The sequence below is a fragment of the Microtus oregoni genome, unplaced genomic scaffold (genome assembly GCF_018167655.1).
Source record: "Microtus oregoni isolate MIOR12 unplaced genomic scaffold, Mior012 000012F_ref0000307, whole genome shotgun sequence".
Classification (NCBI taxonomy): Eukaryota; Metazoa; Chordata; class Mammalia; order Rodentia; family Cricetidae; genus Microtus; species Microtus oregoni.
Window position 1 is genome coordinate 10,760,603 of NW_024543071.1, and position 27,088 is coordinate 10,787,690.

Here is a 27,088-nt window from a genome sequence, read left to right on the forward strand (position 1 = left end):
AGGTTTACTCAGTCTGCAGATGTTGAATTATTTTCAGAATAAGGCTTTCAGGCTTAATCAGAATTGACATTCATGAAAGAATGAGCACATATTACCAAATCTTGCCATCTTTTCTTGTCTTTTGCTGCTACTGAACCCTTAGCTTCAGTCTGAATCACATACCGCTAGTAATCTATGCTTTCTCTGACTTGCACATAGTCTTACAATATGCACATTTATCCCTAGTTTCTCCAACCCATAGCTTTATATTCTACACATTTAGCTGCCAAGCATCAACTACAGTCTGGATGGAAAATCACAGGGATGAATGTGCTACATTCTGGAATGAACACTTACCCAGCTCTGCATGCTTCTCCATGTCTGTATCACACTCTTAATTTCATCTCTTCTTATAAAGATAGCATCTTCTTACATCATCATCAAAGGTGTGAGTACAATATAAAACCCAAATTCACACAAATTTTATGACAGTCTTTATTTTAGGCATTTACTTTGCCATTATGTTTTGTTTTAGCTTGTTATGCTTAATTTGTAAATTAATCTTTATTTATAGGAAAAAAGCATACCAGTTCCAGATTTTAATACTCTCTGCCATCATAGATGTTTCACTGGGTGTTCTAGTATGTATATATCACTGGTGTTCTTGTATGTGTATACAAGGGGCAAAAGAGTACAAACTTGGTGCTTTTTCTAATCCACAATTATGTGATCTTTGAATTATCATCTAAATTATCTCTATGTATTTTCAACTGATTATTAACAGTGATCCAAGAGATCAAGTCTTTCACCTCTATGCATATCTCACAGCTCCCAATGAAGGAAAGATTCATCTTTTGAGTAGATGTCTAAAAGAAGTGTATAGCAGGCTACAGAGCTGGTTCACAAAGAGCTCTGGCTCCAGTTCCAGGAGGTGCAGTGCCCTCTTCTGGCCTCCCTAGGAGTCTGCTTGCTTGTGGGTATACATACATACACTCATGTACATACACATACACAAAATAAAGACATAGTTTTTAAAAGTCAATGGAAATGCTAATTATAGTTAGTATTTCTTGATTTGTTTTTTTTTCCTGTTGCTGGATATCACGTCCATTACTTTTTTTGTCTTTGTGGCAAAATATGTAACAAAACCAATTTAAGGTAGGAGAGTATTGTTTTCATTCACAGGTTGAGAGATTCAGTCCCTCATGTCAGGGAATAAATGACAATGGGAACTTGCAATGCAGCTTGTTTGCATCTTAACTGATCAAGAAACCAAGGGATCGATGCACTTTAAGACTCATCCTCAATGATAGTTTTCCATCTAGGCCCACTGCATAAAAGTCCTTCCACCTCCCAAAGCAGGGTCACCAGCTGGGTACCATATGTTCTCACAAAGGAGCCTATGGAGTAAAAGGTACTTTATACAAATCATCTCAAATACTGCTGGCAACATGAAAGGTCGGCAGTTAGGGGGTCATCATGCTACGCTATAGGTCTAGTTTCAAATTTCAGTAGTAATTACATGGCCTGATGTATGACTTGTGAATTTGTACACATAGGTATAGAAAAGTGGTCTCCAATAACTGCACAGACGGTGTGAGAGAGCAGTATACTGCCAAACCACAGAAGTGCCCAGGGAAGGCCCCTCGAGGGCTCCGGATCATCACTGCAGATGGAAAACTGACAGCAGAACAAGGACACAATGTCACGCTCATGGTACAGTTAGAAGAGGTAAGGCTGACTCCTGTCTGTCCTCTGCTTTGTAGGACACGTGATATTCCGACAAAATTGTGGCTTTGTTTACATATCCTTGTTCACATTCTCAAGTTTTAGTTGCAAGTATTTTTGTTATTTTATTCTACTTTTGGCTTCCTGTCTGCTGTTGCCGTCTCTCTTTCCTTGACACATTCTCCAGTTTCTTTCCATTTACTGCAAATTGGTTTTCACTCCTTTACATCCGTGGTTCTCTTTGGATTTAACTCTTCCTTATTGGCATTGTTAGGAAAATACTTTCTCAAATTGTGTGAATGGTTTCCCCAGAATAATTAAATACAAAGACTTAATCAAGTGAAAAAATATGTGCTTTTGCCTCTCTCAGCCTGACATCATTGCTTTTCTTTCCAAAAGCAACAGGATCGTTAAATATACTGATCAAATATAGCACTAAGGTATAAATTAGTATAACGTCTTTGACAGTTGAGACTTTGTATCTTGGTAACACAATGAGGATATCATTATGAGCACTGATTACTCTTTGACAAATGATGTTTGTCTGAAATGTATGACTATGTGGGTGGAGAATTGAAGAAAAATGTGTTCTATGTCCTTAGAACTGTGCGAAGGCAAACTTGTCATCTTGGAATGAGGTAGATGTTTTTTAAGATTAAGAATGTTAAATGCATGACCTCAGTTATTAAATTAAGGGCTATCACCCTGTCGGCAACCACATTTTCTGCATATTCAAGTTCAGCCAGCATTTGACTGAAGATAACAGGATTTTAAAATGAAATCAATGAAATCAACACCAAAGTGCATAGGGTTGGCTTTCAGCCTTCTCTTCCAAGAAGCCAGTGGCCCTCAGTATTCAACATACGTGAGTTGCCTGTATACATGGCCACATATGCACATTTCGTTCAGTTGTATCTGGTGGAAGTTAAGAATACTCACTCATGTCAGTCAGTGATGGCACACATCTCTAATCCCAGCACTTGGGAGGCAGAGGCAGGTGGATCTCAGTGAGTTCAAGGCCATCTTGGTCTACAAAACAACTTCCAGGAAAGCCAGGGCTGTTACACAGAGAAACCTTGTCTTGAACAAAGAAACAGAAAAGACTACTCATTCATAAGAAATACAGTTACACACAGTCTTTCTAGTAAAGCAAAAAAGCAGGACAAGGAATGGGAGTAATAAAAGCAAATCCAGAAGATTTGGAGTGTGACAGGAGAGGAAGATGAAGGAGTTACGATTGTGTTGCCATGTTTAATCAAAACCGTAAGTATTTTTTCTTATAATTGCCATTATATTTGAGATTGTAATTACATCATTCCCCCTTTCTCCCTCAAATCCATCCCATGTGCTCCTTCCTTACTCACAGTGAAATTTGTGACCTCTGCTTCTTTAATTCTACATTTAAGTAACATACAAATTGAGTATATTATTTTGATATATTTGGTGATATATATATTTATATATTTAGGAGTATGTGTGTGTGTAACAAAATCATAAGTATTTTAGCTTAATCTTTCCAAGTCATTGCACTTAACTGTTTGTAGGCTTCTATGAACTGATTCTTTAATTTTTAAAAAAGATTTATTTATTTACTTATTATATATGCACTATTCTCCCTGCATGCATGCCTGCACGGTAGAAGAGGGCACCAGAACTCATAGTAGATAGATGGTTGTGAACTACCATGTGGGTTTTGGGAATTGAACACAGGACTTCCGGAAGCTCAGCCAGTGCTCTTAACCTTTGATCCATCTCTCCAGCCCTATAATCTTATATTTGGAAATTATTCATTGAAATTAAAAAACCATGAATCATTTTAGGCCAAATCGCATTTTTCGTATCCATGTAAACTATCTGGGATCTTCTGTTTCAGGCTGGCATGAGAATTTGAAAGGTAATCTCTTCTAATTAGGAGAAACTACTATATTAATCATTAGTGCATTCACATATTTGCAAGAAAATATGTAAAATGCACATACTATATATATATATATATATGATAATAGGATATGTATAGCATATTTACATAGTGGAATAGTGTGCCATAGTAAAAAAAAAACAAACTGAAGTTATGGACAGATACTTGGGGATGAATCCCATTCCAATAATTAGCTTTAGAAGTAAGGTAGGAAAAAATAATTTGTGTATGTATATGACTGTAGGTGGAGTTTTCTGTCCCACTAGCCAGCTCCCAAACACCTGCACTGAGAATTTATTAAGTATAAATGCTCGGCAAATTGCTTAGGCCTATTACTCGTACAACTTAATTAACCCATATTTCTTAGCTATGCTCTCCTATGTGCCAGGACCTTTTCCCAGCACGCCATATTCATCTTGCTTCTCTCTACCTCTCCTGGTGACTCTGCCATCCCCCAACCCTCTTTTTGTCCACAAATACTGCCTAACCTTTTCCTGCCTAGCTATAGGCCAATCAGCTCTTTATTAACCAATGAGAGTAAGACGTATTCGCAGTGTACAAAGAGATTGTTCCATAGCGTATAACTTCAGGGCTAACCTTTTGGTTTGAGTAAACTATTAGAGAGGTACTCTTTCCTGGGGAAGACCATTTCTTCCTGCTGTCAGTATTCCTTAGTTTCCTGTAGTTCTTTTTTGAAGGTTGATTGTCTCTTTCCCATTTCCATGTTATCATATCTATTTGTGCCTTTCTTAGTTGATTGTATTTTTAAATTTAGGAGTGTGTGTTTGTATGTGTTTGTGTGTCTCTGTGTGTATGTGTTTCTGTGTGTGAGCAATGAAAGAAAAAGAGCATAAATTCTAGAAAGAACAAAAGATGCATGGAAAAAGCAGAAAGAAAGAAATGGAAGGAAGAAATGATGAAATTATATTTTAATTTCAGAAACTTAATAATCAATAAATGTAGCATTATTCCACTAAATAAGACTGCAGAGAAAGCTAAGACTAACTGATGATAAAAGGAGACTAATTATTACTCTTGTTGAGTGGGCGGTGAACTGACAGACAGAATTTGGGCAATATGAGCAGTTTGTTACTTGATTTGTTGGTACTAAATAGATATGCCTACTTTTTCAAATTAATTTAATTTGCATATTTAATACTTTGTATATTTAAAAGTTTATACAAAATACAATAGTTTATGCATGTGTCTTGAGACTGGCAAAGAAATCCTTATCTTGGAGTTTTGGAATACCAATACTCTAACCTAAACTTATCTACATGTTAAATGAGGGTGGATGCTTTTTCTCATAGGCAGAAAAAACTAACTATGACATCAGAATAACAACTTTTTGAAGTATTGGGTACTTATGCTAGGGCAGAATTTACGCTGCATTCCAGCTACATGAACATAATACAGCCAAGCTTAGTGGGTATAACTTTCAGCCTATGTCAGGTTCTGTGTTTTTCATCATGACAGAGAACACAGTTCAGAGCTAGGAGTCAGGGTCTCACCTACTCATCTCCCTTTCCATGTAACAAGAGCATCATGCATCTCATCGGAGACTGAAGATGTGGAAACATTGGGAAGTTTGTTTATGAGATGTGTTCAAGATGAGAAAAAATTTATCAAGTCAGTCCATTCCAGATGAGTGCCCAGAGCAAGCATAGCAGGCATGAAAATATGCTGCCTTCTGTTGTCAGACACAGCTCCTTCATACTCTTGTCTTCTTGGGCAGAAAACACAGTGAAGATGACTCACCTCAGATGAGCAGAGCCTGGGGACCTCACACATGATGATCAGATTCTGTACTAATTACTGACAGCCTCGGTTTTACCTTTTCTCTGTTGATTTTGTGCATCTGCATGGGTGATTTGTGGGACGAACAATGAAGAATAAATGAGAAGCCAGTGAGCATTCACATCTACACAATGATAGCAATTCAGATGTCAGAAACTTAGTGAGCATAAACTGTTCTGGCTTGTACACGTCTCTACAGAGTTTTTTCAAGAAGATCTCACATGAGCCTTACACAGAGAGGTGATAGCCTCATCGAAGGCCCAGAAAAGCACAGTTACTTACCTGAGATCATGCATTTACTAAATAGTGGAGCAACAGCCAGACTCAAGCTTTGCCATTTTACCACTTCCCTGAGGTACAAAGAACTCATTTTGGTGCTCAAGCCTCATGTATTTTCCAAGCCTTTTTCAATTTCATAAGCCTTGGCTGGTATGGGTAGCTACAGTGATCTGGAAACAGAAGAAAAGCTGAGTTCTCATGCACGAGAGCCAGAGTGGCCTGTAGCTGCCCCCGTGTTTTTGTATAACATACGATTCAACAAAGCTATTAAAAATAACCTTCTAGATCTTCAAAATGTATCCACAGATTATGGAAGATATTCCTACAAATCTAGATACTATTTCTTCTCTTGGGTTTCCCCACTTTGCATAATTTTGCCTTTATTAATGTGCACCGTGTTCTAAAGGCTATTGATAAACAAGATAAAGTAGCACCCAAGGAGTTCAATGTTCATGACCATGTATTAAAGATTAGTCTAAATTGAACTATCATTCAATAAAAAATGAGTGTTATCGGGCATGCTGACACATACCTTTAATATCAGTACTTGATAGAGAGACAGGTGGAGGTTTCCAGGCCAGCCTGGAATACAGCATAACCAGTTGCTATTCAGTGAGACATTATCTAAAACAAACGAAAATAAAAACAAGACTCCTACATATTAAAAAATATGATATGTTGCTACACAAGTAAAACATGGGCCTATATATCCTCCTCAAAATTTCCTGAATTTCATTTCTTACTTGAATCTGATACGCCAGTTACTCTGAAAAGAGTGCCTGCCTCTTGCTCTACACCTAGTACCATGCTATGTAACAAGAGAGATAGCTATCCATGTCACGCCTCTGATGTTGGGGAAACAGAAAGACTTTCAGGTGCCCAAGAACCCCAGATGTCCACGCTACTTTCACCACAGTCATGGTTAATGCAAAAGCAAGTGAAAGATTCACCTCCTCATGTTGGTATTGAAATTTAACCCAAACTTGTGCTTCTGTCGCATGTTAAATTTATACTTCACCTTTTCTATTTTCCCTCTATGGAGTTAGGCTTAAGGGTGATCTTCCTTTGCACTTAGTACCTTGCATACGAACCCCCTCCATGTAATCTCCATTTTCTGTGCATGTCAACCAAACCATTAAGAAATCAAAAAAAAATAGTATAAGAAATCAAGTGTCTTCCCAGATAGTTACATATTCATTTTTTTTGTTTTTCAATAAATATTTTGCTAAGTGCCAATTTTTCAGCTTGTACTTTCCATTTGTTATTGACTCTGTTGTGAGAACATATGCTTTGAGTTAACTGGGACAGCAGTACAATCATATGAAGTAAGAAGCACGAGACAATTCACATAAATAAATCTAATCTGTTGCACGATATTGTAATAACATTTTGAAATCTCTCAATAAGCCATGGATATCCCTGCAGTAGAAACTGTGTCACCATAAGCTACAACTTCAGCGTCTGTGCTCCAAAGGTCTAATACCTCAGTAGGAGAATAAAAAAATCCAATAAGAGTGTGTGGATTTGGATCGCTTGCCCTAAGAGAATATAGATAATGCCCAAACTTGAAAGGAAAAGATTCTTAAACTCAAGTTGTAACCCAGCATCTTAAAGCTTTCATCTGAAAACAAAATCTCTTCTTTTATCCTGAACTGGTTCATCTCCTAATTCTAACATAAGAGCATCAATGCAAGCACTTTTGAAAACAAGAGAATGTCTTACTGACAGAAGGAATTCAATGGCAGAAAGTGCCTATGCTCCTACATAATCCTATGTATTCAGTATATACCCAAGCCACGATGTTGTTAAGTTTGATTATATCAAATTGAATGGAAACCTCTTCATGCACAAAGTATATGACATCACCCTCAAAACATAGAAGACAAAACAGTTGAGTAACATAATTCAAACAGAGTCCCACAAGATTCTTATCTGGTGTTACTCAACTCTGTAACCATTACTTTGTTATGCTTGATTAGAAATTCCACTGTCATCTAACCAATTCCTGTTGCTTTTAAAGTTATCAAACATATAAAGAAGGACCCTCATTAGGAACAGCATTGCAGAGAAATGAGGGTACTTCCACTGTGACTCACGGTGGCAAAGTCAAGAATGACTTACACAAGCACATGTGTGCATACACACATAATAGTTCATTAATAATAATCATTTTATTGATAACTGAAACAACACATTATTGTTTCATTAAAAACCAAGAAGAAATTGTTCAAGGAACCAACCTAGGAGGGAAATGGAAGAATCCATGAAATTTTATCTGAGAAGTCAAACATTTCCAGCTATGCCCAAATATTAAGAGGCCAGTCAAAAATATTTTGTCCTGAAACCCAAGCATGCAATGAGAGGTGGCATCTCTGTTTGTAGACTCCGTCATGATGGATAGCCTCTAGATCACTAATGAACACCTAATGAGCCCGGAGACTTCCACTACCATCACTCAGCACTGCAGAGAGATCCGGTGCAAGCCTGGCAGGCACGCAGTGACCAGGAAGGGCCTAATCAGTCTTAGGAACTCAACAACACTAATTTGGAAGGCATTTATCTGAAAGAGCTGCTAGCCAGAAGTGGTGTCTGTGCGCTACAGAAGATAATTAAATCTGTTTAAAACAGCTGTATGAATAAGGAGAGGCAATTCTCTGCATATTTTAAGGCTTGAAAACTAAGGCTGAGGCAAGGGATTAAAACTAAAAATTTGGTCTGTATCCCATTGTTTAAATACTTCAATTTATATACAAAGAGTAGAACTCAATAAGCAAAATTTTGGTTATAGTTTCCATGGGATTTAACTGTGAAGCATGAGGAGAGAGGGCTGTGTCCTCATTAGATGGATGCAAACCAACTGTATTCTTTGGATTCTTTAAAGAGTTACAGGGACATTAAAGTCCCTAAAATGTAATCATAAAAACATTTCAGGATACTTCAAGCGCTCAGATGACAGAGAAGTCCACTTTGGATGAAACTTCCTAAGAGACCCTCCTTTATTTGGACATGTAACCGAATTTGACTTTAACCCTTCCCCCACTGGAAAGACTATTTGAAGCCGTAAGAAGTGGCACAAAGAGGCAGCTGACTGAATTTGTTTGGGACAGCTATCAGAGCTGCTGATATTCAGTTCACTCCTAGAAGCCTAGTTATTACTTCTCCTCCTACACAAAGAAATGGGGGCTGATATCAATAAGCCATGAAATTTGAGATTTTCTCATGTCTTATTCCTTCTTCCTTCCTGCTTTATTCTCTTTGCCTCTAAGAATTAATTGAGACTTTTTCTCTCTTTTCCCTTCTTGCCTCAGGTTAAAAGATAAAAATACATGAGTTAGGCAAAATAGGTTCATTTCAGGGAGCAGTCTAGTGTCTCCAGTTCATATTGCATTGGTTAGCAGCTTTCTCTTGGGTCCCATTTTTCTCTCTTCTCAAAACTGGACCTCATACATGACAGTGTTCATATTCATTGGAGTCATAGATGGCAGATGTTTATAGTTTACTTTGAGAAGCAAAGAGAGAACCAGTATATTAGTGATAGTTCCAGTTCAGTGAACATTCCAAAGTCTGGTGACATGTTTTCGTCTTCAGGTTGGATTTTTAGTGTCCTACCCTGCTTGCTGAAGGCATCCCACTCCACCTTCCTTGAAGGCAGCCACCCCAGGATCAGAGGTTCCCTCATCCTTGTCTGAAAGGCAAGCCTTCTCCTGCAGTTCTCCGCTGATTGCTCATCTCCCTGCACCAGGTGCTCAGCCCTAAACCTCACCCACTGCTGATGTGAAAATAAACACCTACTGTGGGACAGGAAAACTTGAATACATCCTTCTTCTTCACCTAAATGTAGGTGCTACTCTAACATCCTGAAGAGATGTCAATATACCTATTTTTAATATGACACATTTCAAAAATAAAACAGGAAACTTGCCTTATCTGAAATAGAAGTGACTATTTCTATTTCATGAGGGTCATGTCTCTACCCATCTTTAATTTATAAGAGAAAAAGTAGAGAGCCATTTGTGCAAAGCATGGTTTGAGCACGATCTAACTGTGACATCTGTCACCCGCACTACCAGGCATGATTCAGCTCATCTGACTGCATAAGAGGATGTCTCCATCTTCCCTCCTTCCCTTGCATCTTTCTCTTCAAGAGTTGCATGTTCATTTAAATAGGAACACTGTCCTACTTAGGACAGAAAATGAACTAGAGAAGCATTGTTCAACCAAGGTAATACGAACACCCCCTGATAGAATGTTTAAACAGGGTTTCTAAGGTGCAGTATACTTCAGAGGACATTTAATTAGCTACCATAACAGAGTGTAGAGATTTTTAGTACATCTTTTCCTTCATGTTGGACCTCCACAGACCTCTGTAAACCCACTTCTCTTTCACTACAGCATAATAATTTGGGAAAGGAATTCAGAGACTTCCCAAGGAAGAATTCACACATTTGTTCAGAGTTTGTGTAACTTAGCTAAGTCTTTCCAGTGATTGTAGATGCAAAATGATTAAAGTTAATCTAAAACATTAGTAACAAATCAAGAAAAGAACAAGGTTCTGGTGCTGCTGTGGTTGCTGTATGTGTGTGTATCTGTATGAGTTCTCATTAGTGAAAATTCGCCAATATTCAGCTATATTAACAACATAATTAGTATGTACAATTTTAGTTTTATTTTTCATCATGATGTGCATTTCCACATACCCCCAATGAATACACTATTCCTCTTCCCCTTTTTCCATTTTACTTTTAATAAAACTGATACATTTCCAGTATATATCTTACTACTAGGAAAAGCTGCATGTACAGGTTTATTCCTAAAGGAACCTTCCCACCACTCATTTTTTTAAATGTAATTTTGTTCTTATTACATAGCTGAATGTTTTGCTTTATGACTGATTTTTAAATGTCATTCAAAAGCATTTATATGATTTATGCCATTTAGTAGTCCCAGGGTTTTTCTTCCAAAGCCTATGGAGGTAAATGCTAAAGTCACTGTGCAGTGGTAATAATACAGCAAAAGTCTCTAATTTCTTATGGATAGAATCAAGAAGCTTCAGCTTCCTGGTATCTGTCTTCCTGCCTTGTGTTCTTCCTGCCCTATGTTCTGATCACAGCAAGACTGGTCCAGAGTACAAAAGATACAAAAAGATCATGAGAATAAATGGGTCAACAAAAGATATGGTGCATTAGATCATTCACAAGTGAAGGATTAAACCATTTTGTGAGGGTCGGCATCCCTGAAGTCTGTGAAGCCCCATCATCCCCTTACACAATCAAATAAAAGGTATAACACGCTTAGGTATTAGTTTGTTCATCCTTGAACAAACCCAAAACCAAGGAAAGTCTAATGTTCAGCATCCTGAGCAGAGGGCATCAACATTTGGTACATAGCCAACATCATCTATAATCAGCAGGACTGAGCATTCTCTTGAGGGTCCCTGAAACACATGAGCCTTGGAGAGTGGTTGGGTATCTGCATTAACAAGAGCATTGGTGCTGGTGATACCAGAGTTCTTTTCAGAGGCACACAGACTTTCATGGTGAAGCTCTTTCCCATCCACAATCGTCTGCTCTGGATTATCCCTCGTTCGTTTCCCAGCACACTAGGATGCTTTTCAGCTCATCCTCCAGGTAGTATACAGAGTGATCATTTGGAACAAATACTATCAGTATGATGTTTCCCCGATGCTCTTTCTTAAAACATTTTGCTGTCTTAACATTGTTTTTAGAAGAAAGAATGAAATCAGAAACTTGGCCCACAAGACCTAAAGGCCTTTTTCTCCTCCCTAGCAATTGTGTTGCATATTCTTATAATCTTATATTGTATTCTCCTATTCTTATAATCTTTCTTTTCATTATCCTTTAATCTTTTCAATTTTACTTTCTCCTTATGCTCCTGGGCCCTTGAACATCTGTCTCACCATGTCCTCATTGCCTGGGTTACATAATCTCCACATGGCTCTTAACTTTGCTTTGCTCATTTCCTTGAGGCCTCAGCTACTTGCTCTGGGAATCCTGCTGAGAAGTTCCCAATCAGAGTAACTTTCCATCAGTTCCCATGGCACAGGTTTATCATACCATATAATGGTCCCTTTAATCTGCATCAATCTCAAAATGGTCTATAAAGTCTTAAGAGCTCTAACTACATTTGCATTGTCATTGGAGTTATTTTCTTAGCCACATTTTCCCATTCAGTATCTTACAAGAGATAGATACTCTATGATATCTATATTTGATTGATTTAATAAATGAATGAATGTGCCAGCTTGTCCAGGGAAGGGATTATCTAGGAGGGTAGCTGATGAATCCCCAAGCGATCAATGATCATGATATGTGAGCCACTACAATGAGCTCAGGGCCCAGTTCTTTCCACTGAAAAGGCAAATATGTACCTGTTGTGATTTTTATCTGTAATTTTTATCTTAATAGTAAGACATACTTACCTCCTCATGCATAATTCAGACACAAAGGTCTACCACTACATCCAGGATCCTGGGGACTTCCTGTTTAAATGGAATATGCCATGCCATGACACTCAGAGTTCTCAGTAATAAAAAGCTGACCCTTATTACTAATGCTCTGGTGTGAAGATTGAGTGTCTCCTATCTTCCTCTAGGAGAGCATTATCACGAGCAGAGAATTAAGAATGCTATTAGGCCCAAAAACCATCATGACAACTAGACAAACAGAAAACAGAGCATGGTAAGGGAGTAGTGTGTGTGTGTGTGTGCGTGGTTTCTACCTAACTATTTGAGGTTTAGTCTCTTGTTGGATTCTCATTGGCAATTGATTAACCTAGGTTTTCAACAAGTTCTGAGATCCCTTGTCCAACAAGCCCCAGAGCTGAGGTTCAGGATATATGCTCCACACAGGCCTTCATTCTTTTCCAGGGAAAGCACCTTACCTATGAGCTATCTCCTCTGTTCCTTGGGAGAAGCGTTTTATAAGTGACAATGTCTAAATGAAATGAGTACTACTAACTCAACAGGATGATGAAGGAATTGTAGAATCAAGTAGTGGCAGCTAAAATCTTCCTTTTCTGAGTTGGGTGGGTAGCGATACCCTCTTAGTACAGGCTAAAGCACAGTTGGTTGAAGATGCAATCTCCTCATGTTGTCTTACAAATATGGACCCTGTTTGATATCTACTCTGTGAGTCTACCTCAAACTTGCTCCTCTGTCTCCAGTGCAATTTCTATTGCTCATCTTATGCCACAAACCATGATATCTACCTCTCATATTTATCTCAGACACTTGTTTTAAAGTCTGGCTTCCTTTCTCTCAACCACACCTCTGGTTGACTTCTTAATGACTCTGAACCTGTGAAAATGTGGAAGTAGTTATATACCAGGAACAGAAGGAAAAGATTGATCAGTGCACTTGAGTTGTCCACATGAATGACATATTAGCAAGATTGCTGGCATTTGTACTCATTAAATGAGGAAATTCAAATAACCACACAATGTACTAACCTGTGGATATTTGTGTAGTAGCTTAAATGGAGGGATTTGTTGTTGCTGCTGTTGTTTTTGTTTTTGTTTTTTAACCTAGCAAAAGATTTCAGTCTGTGATGTTACCGAAAGCCCTACTCCCTCTGCCTGAGCATTGGTCACCATGCATGCCACACCATGCTACTGGGCACAGATTGAAGCTGTAGGTCGCAGATACTCACAGGGTTTGAACTGCTTCACTTTTTTTTCTGTGTATTAATCCTTTAAATGTCAACATTGTAAAGTTGGCCTTTTCAAAAGATGTGATACCACATAAACCTTACTTAATCAAAAATACATTTCTAGTTCAAAGGTTTTTGATGATTTAGTTTGTGTTTTGTTTTGTTGTTTGCCTGAAACTGTGGAAGGCTATCAAAAAAAAAAAGAAGGTGTTAAAAGTAGGAAGCTCAATTTTGCCAGTTGAGTCTAAGCAATGTTGTTCCTTGCAAGTCTAAACCATAATTCCAAAGGTCCTTTCTTTTTACAGGACTTTGTAAATGCAGACTTTCATCTCCTGGCTGCACAGGAGAAAAATAGAACAATAGATTAAAGTAAGATTTGAAGAAATATTGTGTGTCTTTTAAGCCTCATTTTAATATTTTTTAGCAGTTATTTATTTGCATATCACTGTATAAATTGCTATTTATATAGCTTTTATAGCAACCCATTCAATAAGATGGCAAAGTACTGCTATGCCCACTTCGTAAGTTTAGTAACTAACTCAAAGAGAAGCTGAATGATTCATATGAAGTCATATAACTTGTTAATGGTGACTAAGATTCAAGGCTGAGTGAGACCTTCAGTGCTTTAGCCATAGGACTAACTCTTATCTACAGAAATGAATGGGAAATTCAAAGACAATGGTTTATTATTCAAGACTGTAATTTCCTAGCTGAGTGAACCTTCAGTAAATGATGAAAGCTTTTTAGACTTCACGTTCATCTGTGAAGATGATGACCATTTCCTACTCTTCTCTCCAGGCTAATATTCTACAGAAATGCTCTGATAGGACAGCATACCGAGATAAAAATCTATTTGCAAAAACAGATAGCAAACAAACCAAAAAGACTAATAATAATTATTATAAATAATTCTAATTCTCGTGTTATATTAAGTGTTAAGCAGGCATTTTACATTCTTTTTCCAACTTGGTTAAGGAACTGGAAATAAAGACAATTCACAGTTCTTGAAGACCTAGGAAGTGGTCTTTGACCATGCCAGATAAGATAATTAATAAAGACTTCTAATTAACTGAATATTACAGTCAACTAAATTAGTAATCAAGCACCTGCTCTTCTAAGCCTTGGAAATTTGATCATTGGTGCCCCTTTGCCATAGAGAGTATTCTCAGCAAACTAATTGTTATAAGGATGATATTATAGCAGAATACAGATGCTCCCAACCATAGGAGGAAGATGAGTGAACCTCAGACCCCAAGGTAAGAGAAGCCAAGCACTAACTCGCCTCCATTTAACACTGCCCGTTTTCTGCAGGGTGATGTGCAGCGGACACTCATCCAGGTGGACTTTGGAGATGGCATTGCAGTGTCTTATGTCAACCTCAGCTCCATGGAAGATGGAATCAAGCATGTCTATCAGAATGTGGGCATTTTCCGAGTGACCGTACAGGTGGACAACAGTCTGGGGTCTGACAGCGCCGTCCTGTACTTACATGTAACTTGTATGTTATTACTGTTGTTGACTTATGACATATATTGAATACTTGCCCTTTGAAAAGTCTAATGTACAGTGTCTTATCTAGAGTAGTACAGTAGATATCTTTCAGAAAGGGAAATTGAATGTAAGAGAACATCAGAGTGAGAAAGAAGAAAGTTAAAAGTGTGACAGATAAAACTATAGACTCTGGATAAAGTCAAATTGTTCTCAGTTTACCTCCCATGCCTTTTCCAGAGCCTTCAGAGATACAAATCTGCCTTTTTAGGTGCTCAAGCACCTATCAATATATATCAAGGGTACACATATCAATGAATAGCAATGGATGAATGACAGCTCAATCATTAGAGGTGAAGAATTTCTCTCCCAGAAGATTAGGGATACCTTACCAGGAATGATCCCTTTAGTCTTTTTCTCCTTTTAAAAATGTGTTTTCTGGGTTTGGATCTGTAAGTGCCCTTTGATTTGAGAGAAGATGATCTAAAGGGAAAGATTATATAATGTAAAGAATTCCCTATATTAGGAAGCAGGTTCAAGATTCTTAGGTGCCCTCCCCAATAAAGAAATTAAAGTTGTGAGCCACAAGGTGAAATAATAACTTCTAAATTGAATTGAGTAAGTTGGTGGCATATGAATTTGTAGATGTGAGGCTCCCCCAATGGTTCTAGGACTTGCCTTGTTATTACAGAAAGTAATAATTTCTGCTAAAATAGAATGTGCTGTTTTGCATAACTGACCTTGTTCAGATTTCAAGTTCAAGAGCCGAAGTGTTAATGATGGGAATTATTTTATGCCTCTCTCCTGCACCTGGCCCATGGAATGAAACTGAATGTAGAAGGTCCCACCAAGAACATCTTTCTGCAGTGGTCCAGTGAAAGGCTGAGACTCGTGAGGGATGGCCAGCAGGCTGTGTGACTGATGGTGACTTGTCTGTGTATTTTACAAAAGTGTGAGAGTGCTTTCAAGAACACATTTCCTTCTCTGGCTCTGAACAACGTTAGACCCCATTCTCTGTTCGCTTACCCAATCTTACTCTTTTTGGTTATATTTCATCAATCTCTTACCACGTAAGCCAGTTAGGCATTGCACTAAACACACTTTCTGTGTACATCACCTTAGTTCTGCAAGCAATCCGTGAGGTAGGAATGGTTAGAAACCATACTTTCCTAAGGTTTATAGAGCTGAAATCAACAATCTAAAAAGTCAGACTCCTTCACACTGCCAGGCTAATCCCTAAGGTGAATGTAAGTGATGAGGTTGGCTTGGGTAGCTCCCATCAGCAATCTTTTCCTTTCACCTATTTCTTGAAACAAAGGGAGGTTTAGGTTCATAACATGTTACATAGACCTCTATCCCTTCTACTGCCTATAGGACCTTAAGACTCCAATACAGCCTAGGATACACTATTCTCTACCTACTGTGTTTCTGGGAATAAAAATGATAACAGGCTTGGAATAATCTTAAAATCTTTAAAAATATACCCCGAACAATATCAGTAACCAAGCAATTAGCCAGTGAAGTAAGAGTGTGTTTGTTAAAAATGCCTGTGTATCTCATCTTACCTCTTCTCAAAGGAGGCTGTGGTTTTTTCTGGAATGCTATCATCCTGAGGAATAACAACTGCAAGGACATGGCACATCTGGTCACACTGTATCCACAGTCAGGAGACAGAGTGTGATGACAGCTTGTGTGTGTGTGTGTGTGTGGTTCTGGACTCGAGCCCATGGAGTTGTGATTCCCACACTCAGGATTTCCCACACTCAGGGTGTGTCTCTCTGCCTCCATTATCCCAATCCAGAAGCTTCCTCATCAAGTCTAATTTTTTGAGTGTTTCTGTACACTGGCTGTTGTTTTAGTTGCAATGTTCCTGACACTTGATGGAATTTTAGTTTTGATCCTTGGATGATCCTATATCCTGTCAAGTTGACAACCAGTGTAGCCATCACAGTGATTAAGGACAGATTCCTGATTGGGTGAGTCACTCCTCTCTAAGCCTAAATTCTTTCCTCTGTCAAAAGATGCACATCTTGCACCCAGTGATTCTTTCACACAAATTATGTGACATTCTGCCAATTCATAAAATCTGATTTTCCTTCACAATAGAGTAGCAGATGTATTTGGACTAAGTGAGCTATGAGTTAGCTGAGGATTGGCAGCAATTCTTAGCTGTTACACCTCTCCTATGTTCCTCCTTCCCCTTCAGACCTCTCCTCTTTCCAGGATTCCCCTTCCTCTCCTCTGTCCCTGCTTCGCCTTCATTGCAAGGCTCTCCCAGGAATCACAGTGCTTGCTTGAATACACATTCCCTCCACTCACCAAAACAGAAAGGTGATTTAACTCCAAATTAAAGGTTTTTCAGTGTGAGTTTGCAAAGGTCATCAGAAACAAATGGAGCTGATGTTCCCGCTGTAGTGACTCCAGGAGTGAGCATGCAGCTCTTGCAGGATGCCAGGGTAATCTATTGAAGCCTGACAGGTGGAAATTCCTTGGGGATAGTGTTCACTCTGCTCTGCTACTTTGCAGACTAATGAGACACTTGGTGCAGACTTTCTGGCCTTCAGCTGGATGGGGTAGAAAATGTAGAGGGTATGAGGATTTCGGCTCAGAAACTGCCTCTTCCTGGACATCATCTTTGAGGGGTCAGGGAAGTGGAGTGTCTGCGGACCTATAGAATGGAAAGTAAACAACATGAACAAAATATGAGCTGGGTGCTTTAATCTATCCTTTGTCCATCTCTTTTCTTTGCTCCAAAGAGGAGCAATGAGCCTGTGTCTTTCTGATACCACAGTCTGACCTGTGTGCCTTAAAAATTCACGACACTTTCAAGTATTGACACCATTATTATGTTGGCCTAGAAATGGCAGAGCAGAATCATGCGAAGTGTGGTTTAGTAGGTCATCTGCCCCGGAATTAAATGATATAAATGTTGTGATCTCGTTTATTATCTTGTCTGGAAAAATGACACCCTAACATCCTTCATGCATAATTCTAATGGACACTGAAGTCTAAGGAGTCTGCTTTAACACATCCTCCTTATAGTGTGTCCAGTGTCTGCTTCTCATGGAGCTTTCATTTTTTAGCTGTTTAAAGACACAGCAACGTGATATATATCCAACATATCCAAGATTTAGTTGGATACATGCAAGCTCAAATAGCTTTAGAACATAAGTCTAAGAGACAGGCCACAATCATTAAACACACACACGCACACACACACACACACACACACACACCAAAAAAATTCATTCTCACAGACATTAGCTATTTCGTGCCATCTAAAAAGTCTAATAACCCAAAGAAGGCAAATGCAGTTCACTCTAGAAATTCTGTAGTTTTTCGATAATATGAAATGATGCAGCGCCACCTGCTGTCACTTTTCTGCATCACAAGTACCTATATGATAGGCCGAATGGGCTTGCTTGTTCAGTACATAGCTAGGGATCCTCAGAGCGAGGAGTTTGTCTTTCTATTCTTGAAACATTCTTAAAATATACAGTTATGACAAGAACCAGCTGTCTTATATCACTAAAAAGTAAATAGATGCAAGAGGCCATAGAAAATTGCAGTATATATTTCATACCTGTATCTGGGTACACACACACACACACACACACGGGTAAAACTGCAAAACACATATGCCTCTAGTTCAGGGCCAGAAAAATCAGCATGGGTTCTCGGTACTTCCTGGGTGTCCACTGTTGCATCCTCGTCCACCATCTTCCACTGCCCTATTGGATTGTCTTGCTTTCCGGCTAGCATGGCAGGCACACCTTCTCAGGACGTTTCCACTGACTCTAATCTCATCCTTGAACATTCCAAATAGATTGTTGGCACAATCTTTCTCTCACTGATGCTTGGTGCCATTTCTGGAGCTCTCCTTGAACACTCTATCAACAGTGCCCCCCTCATTCCTAACTCTTCATTGGAGGTTCAAAGCCTTCTTCCTTCCAAACAACCTAAGCACCACCAAGTTCCGGGTGTTTCCACCACTGAAAACCACACCCAGAGTCCAGTGGCAATCAAAACTGTTGGATGAATGGCTTGGGCACAGTTCAGCAAAGATCCCACCTCATCATTGCCGCAATGACACCTAGACATTGTCCTCATTCTGATGTTCTGACTGGAAAAAAAAACAAAAACAAAAGTGAAACTGAATAATCATCTATGACATAGAGAAAATGAATTCCTATTGAATGAACCTTGGATTTCTAGAACAGACTGTTTTTTTTTTTATTTTCCTTTCAAATTGATATTCTCTCTCTCTCTCTCTCTCTCTCTCTCTCTCTCTCTCTCTCTCTGTGTGTGTGTGTGTGTGTGTGTGTGTGTGTGTGTGTGTGTGTGGCTATGCAAGGTGAGTTGGGAACATGCACATCACAGCATATGGAGAGGTCAGAGGACACCTTTTGGGAGTCTCCTCACTTCCCATCTTTACATAGGTAACAAGGAACCTAACTCAGGTCACTGGCGTGGCACAACAAGCAACTTTTCCCATTGACCTGCCTCACCGGCTCCTCGTCATTTGATTCATTTAGCTCAGAGCAGGTGATCAGGATGTCAAAAAAGAAGTTCTGCTTGGTATGAGGGTTGCAAGGTTCTGAGACAGGTCTGGAAACAAAAGGTCTGGGGAAGATCAAGCCTTGGCGTGCTAGGAGACAGCTATGTTGTTAAGAGAGTCTGAGAGCTGTACAGTAAGTGAATACAGGAGTAAAGTGTATTATCTGATGCCTGGGACCTATTTACATGGAACTCACTTTCCATTTGTAAGCAACGCAGTTCCAGGCAAGCCTGATTCAACCACAAATATCAATGTGTTGCCTGCTAGCCTAAGCAGATGGCTTTGTCTCAGGTGTAGATCTGACCACATTTAAACACCTTAGACTGTAAGAGTAATTATTGAAGGAGAGTTTATGGCTTCCTGATCTTCATTCCTAATAGATGTCCAGCAACTCTGGATCCTGTTTATCTCTGAGAACGTAGCCTTGTGGGAAGAATTGTGACTCCCTGTGAACTCTTACATTTTAGCTGTTGATGTTTAGACTTCGTGACTTACTTAATTTTTGCCTTTTCCACTTACATAACTCAGACCCAGAAGATGAATCAGTAAATTGAGTTGTCGTATGTGGTTGTTCATAACATGGATTTATCTCTGAGTGGGGAAAGCAGCAAAATATTTCCCTTGGAGAACGTGGCTGCAATGTTTGGGATTTCCAGGCTGAATGTGTATCCTCTCTGAGCAGAGAAGGTGGAGCTGAAGCAGCTCTTCCCTCTCTATGTCCTTCTTTCTTCCTCTGTGCCTCAGGTCCCCTGGAGCATGTGCACCTGTCGCTTCCTTTCGTCACAACGAAGAACAAAGAGGTCAATGCCACTGCAGTGCTCTGGCCCAGCCAAGTGGGCACTCTCACGTACGTGTGGTGGTACGGAAACAACACAGAGGTGAGCTGGCTTTCCTGCGTGTCCCCAGTGATAGAGGCGCAACTTATGCTTGCTGGGAGCCCAACAGGATGAGCTGGCTTGTGGCTTTGAGTCTGAGGGTAGCCTGAGCTTCCATGACCACAGGCCACCTGTGTTCAAATCCTCACCAGGTTCCTCCCTTTCCCCCACCTCTGTCTGACTTATCCAGCTCCCCCCTACATCTCTCCTTTGCCTTTCCCTTGTGTTCTCTAGGTGAACCATCCCTGCTACATCCCTCAGCTGAGACCATGGACTTGTTCCTCAAAAGTCCTACCAGAAAGTCTGCAGCCAGACCTCACCAACCAAACCTTCCATTCTTGATGTCAGGATGGGGTTGCTGTTTATCTGAAAATTATCACTAGAAAAAAAAAAGAACAAAACAAAGTTCTTCTGTTTCTTTCCCCCACCTTCTAAAGCCAATTTTTCAACAAGACAGGATGCTTTCCCTATGAAATATTGTGAATCTTGATTTTAAAGCTAATTAAGAAAGACAGAAAAGAAGTATTTGTGGAGAAACAGTCAAGTGATGTCAGTAGATTATTTTTTTTTCTTTTAGGATATGATTCTCTGATTGTGTTATAGCATGACTCTTTCAACTCATTTTTTTTTCTTTAGAGTCCTTAAACCATTATCCAGTTAGTGCTTGCTTTCAGAGCGGCAACTTCCAGGAAACTGGTGTTACACAGTGACATCACAGGCCACTCCTCCCTATCTAGAGTTCACTTCTGAGGCGGGGGCTGCTGAATTCCAATATAATGCTCTAGAAATGGTTTACCCTGCAGATGAATACCAGAAAGCTTAGAAATTCTCACTATTTGTTGATACATTTGAGGCTTCTGGTCTTCATTTATCCAAATGATTCATTTGATTAAAAGTTCTACTGGGTAGGAGAAGTAAGCAGAGACATGTATCCTGTCAATACCCAAGGCCTATCAGACATATTGATTTCCCAAGTTCTTACTCAGGATGATACCAGGAGGCAGGTGTTAATTTTTAGGAAAGACACAGCATCGCTTATGGCTACTCCTGCACCAGCCATCTCATGGACTTCAGCTGACGGGGAAGAACAGACAGTTAATAGAGTGGATGCCCAGGATGAGCCTGTCTCTAATCCCAGCACATGGGAAATGCGGGGACACCTAGAGACGGAGGCTGTTTCAACCACGGTTGTGACTTTCCCTTCTCTCCACTCCCTTGTGTGTTTTAGCCCTTAATAACCTTGGAGGGAAGCATATCGTTCAAGTTTACTTCTGAAGGAATGAATACCATCACAGTGCAGGTTTCAGCTGGGAATGCCATCCTGCAAGACACGAAGACCATCGCAGTCTACGGTGAGTGCCCGTGTTTGCTGATGCACCTTTGCCCACATCCTCAGATGTGATTGGTTCATGATGCTATAGACGCCCCTGGACTAGAGATGGCAGCGCTTGAGAAAGAGCTAGGATGTTTGTAGAGAATGCCATTCACTAGCTGAGCCGTGGTCATCGTATGCTGGAAGTTTCTGGTGCATACAGGGAGAATCTTAGCTCCATCAGTGTGGGTGGGATAGACTGGTACCTAATCATGAGTATGGCTAACTCATTACAATTTTATCTGATATTTGGGTAGTTAAAATTACTTGTTAGGAAATGGCTAATTCAGAGAAATTTTGCTTTCCAATTCCATTTGAAGAAGACCTTTCCATTATTCAAAATTTTTTAAATTCTTTCACAAATCTGTACTTGAAACAACAACAAGAAAATCTTAATGACACCATCGTCAACAGCAAACCCTCTACTAGACTAAAAGCAATAGAAATGTTACAGTCATCAGAGGCCAGCCAAGAATTGCATGTCAGTTGGAATAGTAGCCATACAGTACAATTTTGTGATTATCTGGGGAAACTAATATATTCCAAGTATTAGATGAGATGAAATTTACTGAAATGGAAAGGTAGGATTATTACTTCCAAATGAGAGATTAAAAACAGTTTTTACAGATTGATCCCACTTGGTAATATTTTTTCTATATAAAATGCTAATTAGTTGGATATGAACTCAGTGTTACCAGCAGACAGTAAAGACGTAAATGTTTATTAATATGAAAGTAGTATATATGTATCATGGGAAATTAAAATTTAAAGAAAACAAGGTTTTAAAACTAGATACAGAATATGTTTGCTGGCTAAGGAGAAAGAATTTGAAGGTGGGAGGGAGCAAGGAAATATGGGAGAGAGAAGTGAGACATTTTTTTCTCAAATATCGATTTAACCCAGTTCCAGAATCAATTGCTTCCAATAATGTAACGTAGGTCTAGATTGTTCTTTGGGGAATATAGCTCTTTCTTTCAATTCCTTGGTGTGCTAACTTGACCTTCAAAACCAGAGAGTAATTTGTAAGCAACTTTGAACATGTCTGAAGATGAAAAGGCCTAAGGATATTGTTCTAGAAAGAGATGGCTCAGCGTGAGAGCTCACGCTTTTGCCTCTCCTTCCCCTTGAAGAGATCTGATCAGCTTAGACAGCGAAAGGAAATAAAGATAGATATTTCCCAACCAGAGGGCTACCATGTCAGCATGCATAGTGGGGTGAGCTGTTGATTCAATTTCCATACCTGTCTCCTTTCTATGTTCTGGGGATGAATTGAATCTTTCCAGAAACCCTAGTGTAAGGGAAGTAACTGTACTGTTTGTAAGTATCCCCCACTGGTGATGGTTGGAATTAGGCTTCACCCCCAACCCTGGGCCCATGGTCTGAAATTGCTCTCTGTATTAGTTTTTTTTTTCTATTTCTGTCTCAAAATACCCTGAAAATATCCTGTTTCACCTTTCCAGAGGGATAGAGCCCATAGTGCCAGGTAAGCCATAGCAGCAGGTGGAAAAGCTGCCTGATAAGATCACATCCATATTCAGGAAGCAGAGCAGAAAGCACCAAACATAAGGTCAGACTATAAAATCCTCAAAACCCACAGACAGTGGCATATTCCCTCCAGTGATGTTTCACCTCCTAAAACAGTGGGTTGCATCGAATCACCTAAGACCACTGGAGGACACAGATATTCACATTATGATTCATAATAGTAGTAAGATACAGTTATGAAGTAGTAACAAAAATAATTTTAGGATTGGGGTCACCACAACATGAAGAACTCTATTAAAGGGTTGCAGCATTAGGAAGGTTGAGAATCACTGTTCTAAAGGTTTTGTAACCTGTATGAACAGTGCTACCAGTTGAGGACCAAGTATTTAAACATGACCATGTGCAGGATATTCACGTTAAAACCACAAGACTCTAAATATGTGACTCATATCCTTTCCATGGGTGCTCTTCACCTCCTTAGATGGATCCCTCTCCCTCTTGGATGTTACAAGTTGTCCTGCCTGTCAGGTGTGTACATGACCTCTTTGTTAGAATCTCCGAGAGAGTCTTAAATCTAGAAGGTCTCTGAATTGTTCTTATCCAACCATCATTTACTGCTAGGGAATTGTGGGCAGACATGCAAAATTTCTGGTTTAAAGTCATTCTGCTACTTTGTGACAGTTCCATTAATAGCAACGGTGTCAGTGACACAGGCTAACACTGATGAAGCCTGTTCTAATCACCAGCATCTGTCCCTAGCACTTGAGATATATGAACTGCCTTATTAAATCCTGTGAACAGACTTGAGAGGAAAATTCTATAATTATCCCTGCTTTACAAATGAGAAAACATGGCATAAGTGTAATGAACAAACACAGCATAAGAATCCTGTGTCTAGAAGGGTCAGTTACACATAATTTTTCCCTTGCTATGCTTTGGCCCTTATGCTCAGTCTCTGTAAAGTCATCTTCTAAAAGTAGAAGTAGGAGATCATCTATCTATGCATCTATCTATCTATCTATCTATCTATCCATCCAACTGTCTATCCTATCTGCATACATTCAGTGATCATCTATCTATCCATCTGCCTATCATCTATCTACATACAGTGGCAATGATCCATCCATCCATCCATCCATAATCCCATCCACCTACCCACCCACTCATCTATCTATCTGTCTGTCTGTCTATCTATCTATCCATCTATCTACATATCTACATTCAGTGGGGGAATCATCTATCTCTTCATTAAAAGTATTAATAGAACAGATGGCATGCTCTAACTATCCTCCATTCGTTTTCAATCAGACAAGTTATACAGTGAGTCATACACATGGTTTGAAATGCTTTTTTAAAATTTATTTGTTTGTGAGTTTGTTAGGGAAGTACTAGTACTGAACCTTAGTGGTATACTTGTGTGCAAGTGTTATCTCACTGAACAATAGCATATGCCCAGTAATTTGAAACTTTTAATGTGTTGTGACTTCTTAAATAAACATTATACTGACCAGAGTTAGACAGGAAGCCTTGTACTTAACAAGGAATAGTGTTTTGTTTTGTTTTGTTTTTTTAATCCCGAGGTTAGCTGGCAGAAGTGTATTGGAGAGCCTCAGGAAGTATATGGGGTCATTAGTGTGATTAAACCATCTGAAGCAACTACTGTCACTTAGGGAATTTAGTCTCTACCTTCCTACAAAGGTGGGAAGAGGACAGCTCTGTCTTTTTTGGTTATGGCTATATTTAAAGAAATATCTCCCCCATGGTCCTAGGGAAATATGCTCTAAATTAGTCATGATTTAGCTTGTAAATTGACAGAAATAGAATCGACAGCTGCAAGTTTTCTAGATTGAATACCCTAAGAGAGGCCAGCAGGTGCACCCAGAGATATCTGCATAGAGCTTAGCAAAATAGAGGGAAAGTGAGGATCATTGTGATTAACGGTAGGAGGCAAGCTATTGAGACATGATTGGGGAAGACTGGTCTGCCCAAGGCCACCAAACTGAAAGGAAGGTCCTCTAACTTGTGTTCTTTCTCCCCCAAACATTCTTGGGCACAGGTTTGCCTTTACAGATGGCAAATGTATTGAATTGATCTACTTTAACAGCTTCAAATAATGCCACTTAATTGGCATTTTATTTTTTCCAGTCCTTCTTCATGTATTTGAATTCTTAGGAAGCACATTTCTAAGCCATTCAATCTTCACCTCATGCTAGTTCCTGCCTTAAGTGATAATGAGGAGGCTGCACCATTTGTGTCCTTCCACTAGGCTAGACAGCTTTCTTTATAGATAGATGAAGTCACTGCCCTGTGATGAGAGGTAAGGAGAAAGTGAGAATGACATCAACCTCTGCCGTCGGAGTAAAGTTAGAACTCAGTGGGCGACTCTTTAATGCTGCCATTTATCACACTGCACATTTATATTCTTGTAATTATTCTCCACCAGAAATGAAACAGGGATGTTCACACGGGTGGCCAGTGACTCACAAATAGTCAAACTTTGAAAACCATATCTTTGGAACAAAGCCACTCTCATAAATACACATTTTCTTATGTAAGAGTTTTCAAAGCGTTTGTCTGATAGCTCGTTAGCTTTGTTAGGGAATGCACAAGTGGGCTTTTATGCTTCCTAGATGTATAATTGGCATCACTGAAGTCCCTTAGCCCCCACCGAAGCACAAGGACATGCTTGAAATAAGAACTGATTGTCAGATAAGTAAATGAATAATAACAAAACCCGCACGGAAATGGAATCATTTACACATTGAATACACATCCACAAATTACACGGTCCATGCATGATCTTTAAAAGCCTACAGTTGCTAAGTACAGTCCCAAGGTCAAAAGCACAAAATCTCTGTCCCCATTGACCACACACACACCACATACACACAACACACACACACACACACACACACACAATACCACTGAATATAAAGAAGACAAGAACTATCAAATGATGGAGTCCATTAGTGCAGAGGAGGATGTTCTCTGTTTGGTGGTGAGAAAGCCTCTCTAATGAGAGGTTGAGGGGAAGTCAGGCATGCTGGTGTGTGTGGCAAGTTGAAGCATCTGCTGTGGCAAGGGATGGCATGATGCAGAAGCCATGGGACACAGCCCAGCAGTACAAGATGCACAGGCAGGGAAGCCCTGCAGGACACAAGGCAGCAGAGGTAGGTTACACTATGTGTAGTGGGATTAAAGACTGTGATAAGAAAGTGCATTTATCCTAAGTGTAGAGCAACTAGCAGATGCAGGGAGACAGTACTGTGTTCTGCATGTTCTGTGTGCCCAACACTGAGGTAGGGTGTTGAAGGCAGAAAAACACACCCCGACTCTGTGTTCTGAAGCTCACACCAGCCTGAGGCCTTCGCGTCACTTTCTTGGGGCAGATGCCAGCTAATGACAGTGTCACAGAGTGCTAAAGTTGACCCTTTCTTGGAACACAGGGCTTCCTCTCCCAGCTGACTCTTGTCCTGCATTTCTTTGTCTAAATATTCTCCATTCCTCCTAGGAGCCCCTTCAGTTTCCTCCAAAAAAATCCCTCTAGAAATATCATTGTCAGCTGAATCACCATCCCACTTCCTGGAGGATCAAGACTAACTCAGGGTCTACAGAGGAATGAAAATAAAAATATCCCTGATGTTAGGAATGTCATGAAATGCCATTCTATAAAACTTATGAGCAACCCCTCTCCTAAAAATAGAATAAGTATTTAAATAAATTTAAGTATTAATACCTTAATTATTATACCCTCATAAAATGATAGAAGCATATGCTCAATATAGTAGTATCATTTAAAAAATGAAATTAAAGCATCAATGGTGAAGATGAATGGTCTGTTAAGAAAAGCTTTCAATATTTTTGTAGGTAAGAATTGGAATAAATGGCATTCCTGTTAGAGGAACAGGGTATGAATATGTTCTGGCATCATGACATTGCCAT

The 27,088-nt window shown here is 39.4% G+C and overlaps 1 protein-coding gene across 6 annotated transcripts in view; it reads left to right on the forward strand.

Moving 5' to 3' along the window:
- Positions 1-27,088, forward strand: part of Sorcs1 (sortilin related VPS10 domain containing receptor 1) — a 507,727-nt gene that overhangs the window by 437,227 nt on the left and 43,412 nt on the right. For all 6 annotated transcript variants that reach the window (XM_041661119.1, XM_041661120.1, XM_041661121.1 and 3 more), the window contains exons 18-21: positions 1,539-1,710; positions 14,680-14,866; positions 20,159-20,292; positions 21,518-21,641. In XM_041661119.1, coding sequence (XP_041517053.1) covers positions 1,539-1,710; positions 14,680-14,866; positions 20,159-20,292; positions 21,518-21,641 — 617 coding nt within the window. The remainder of the gene's footprint in view (positions 1-1,538; positions 1,711-14,679; positions 14,867-20,158; positions 20,293-21,517; positions 21,642-27,088) is intronic.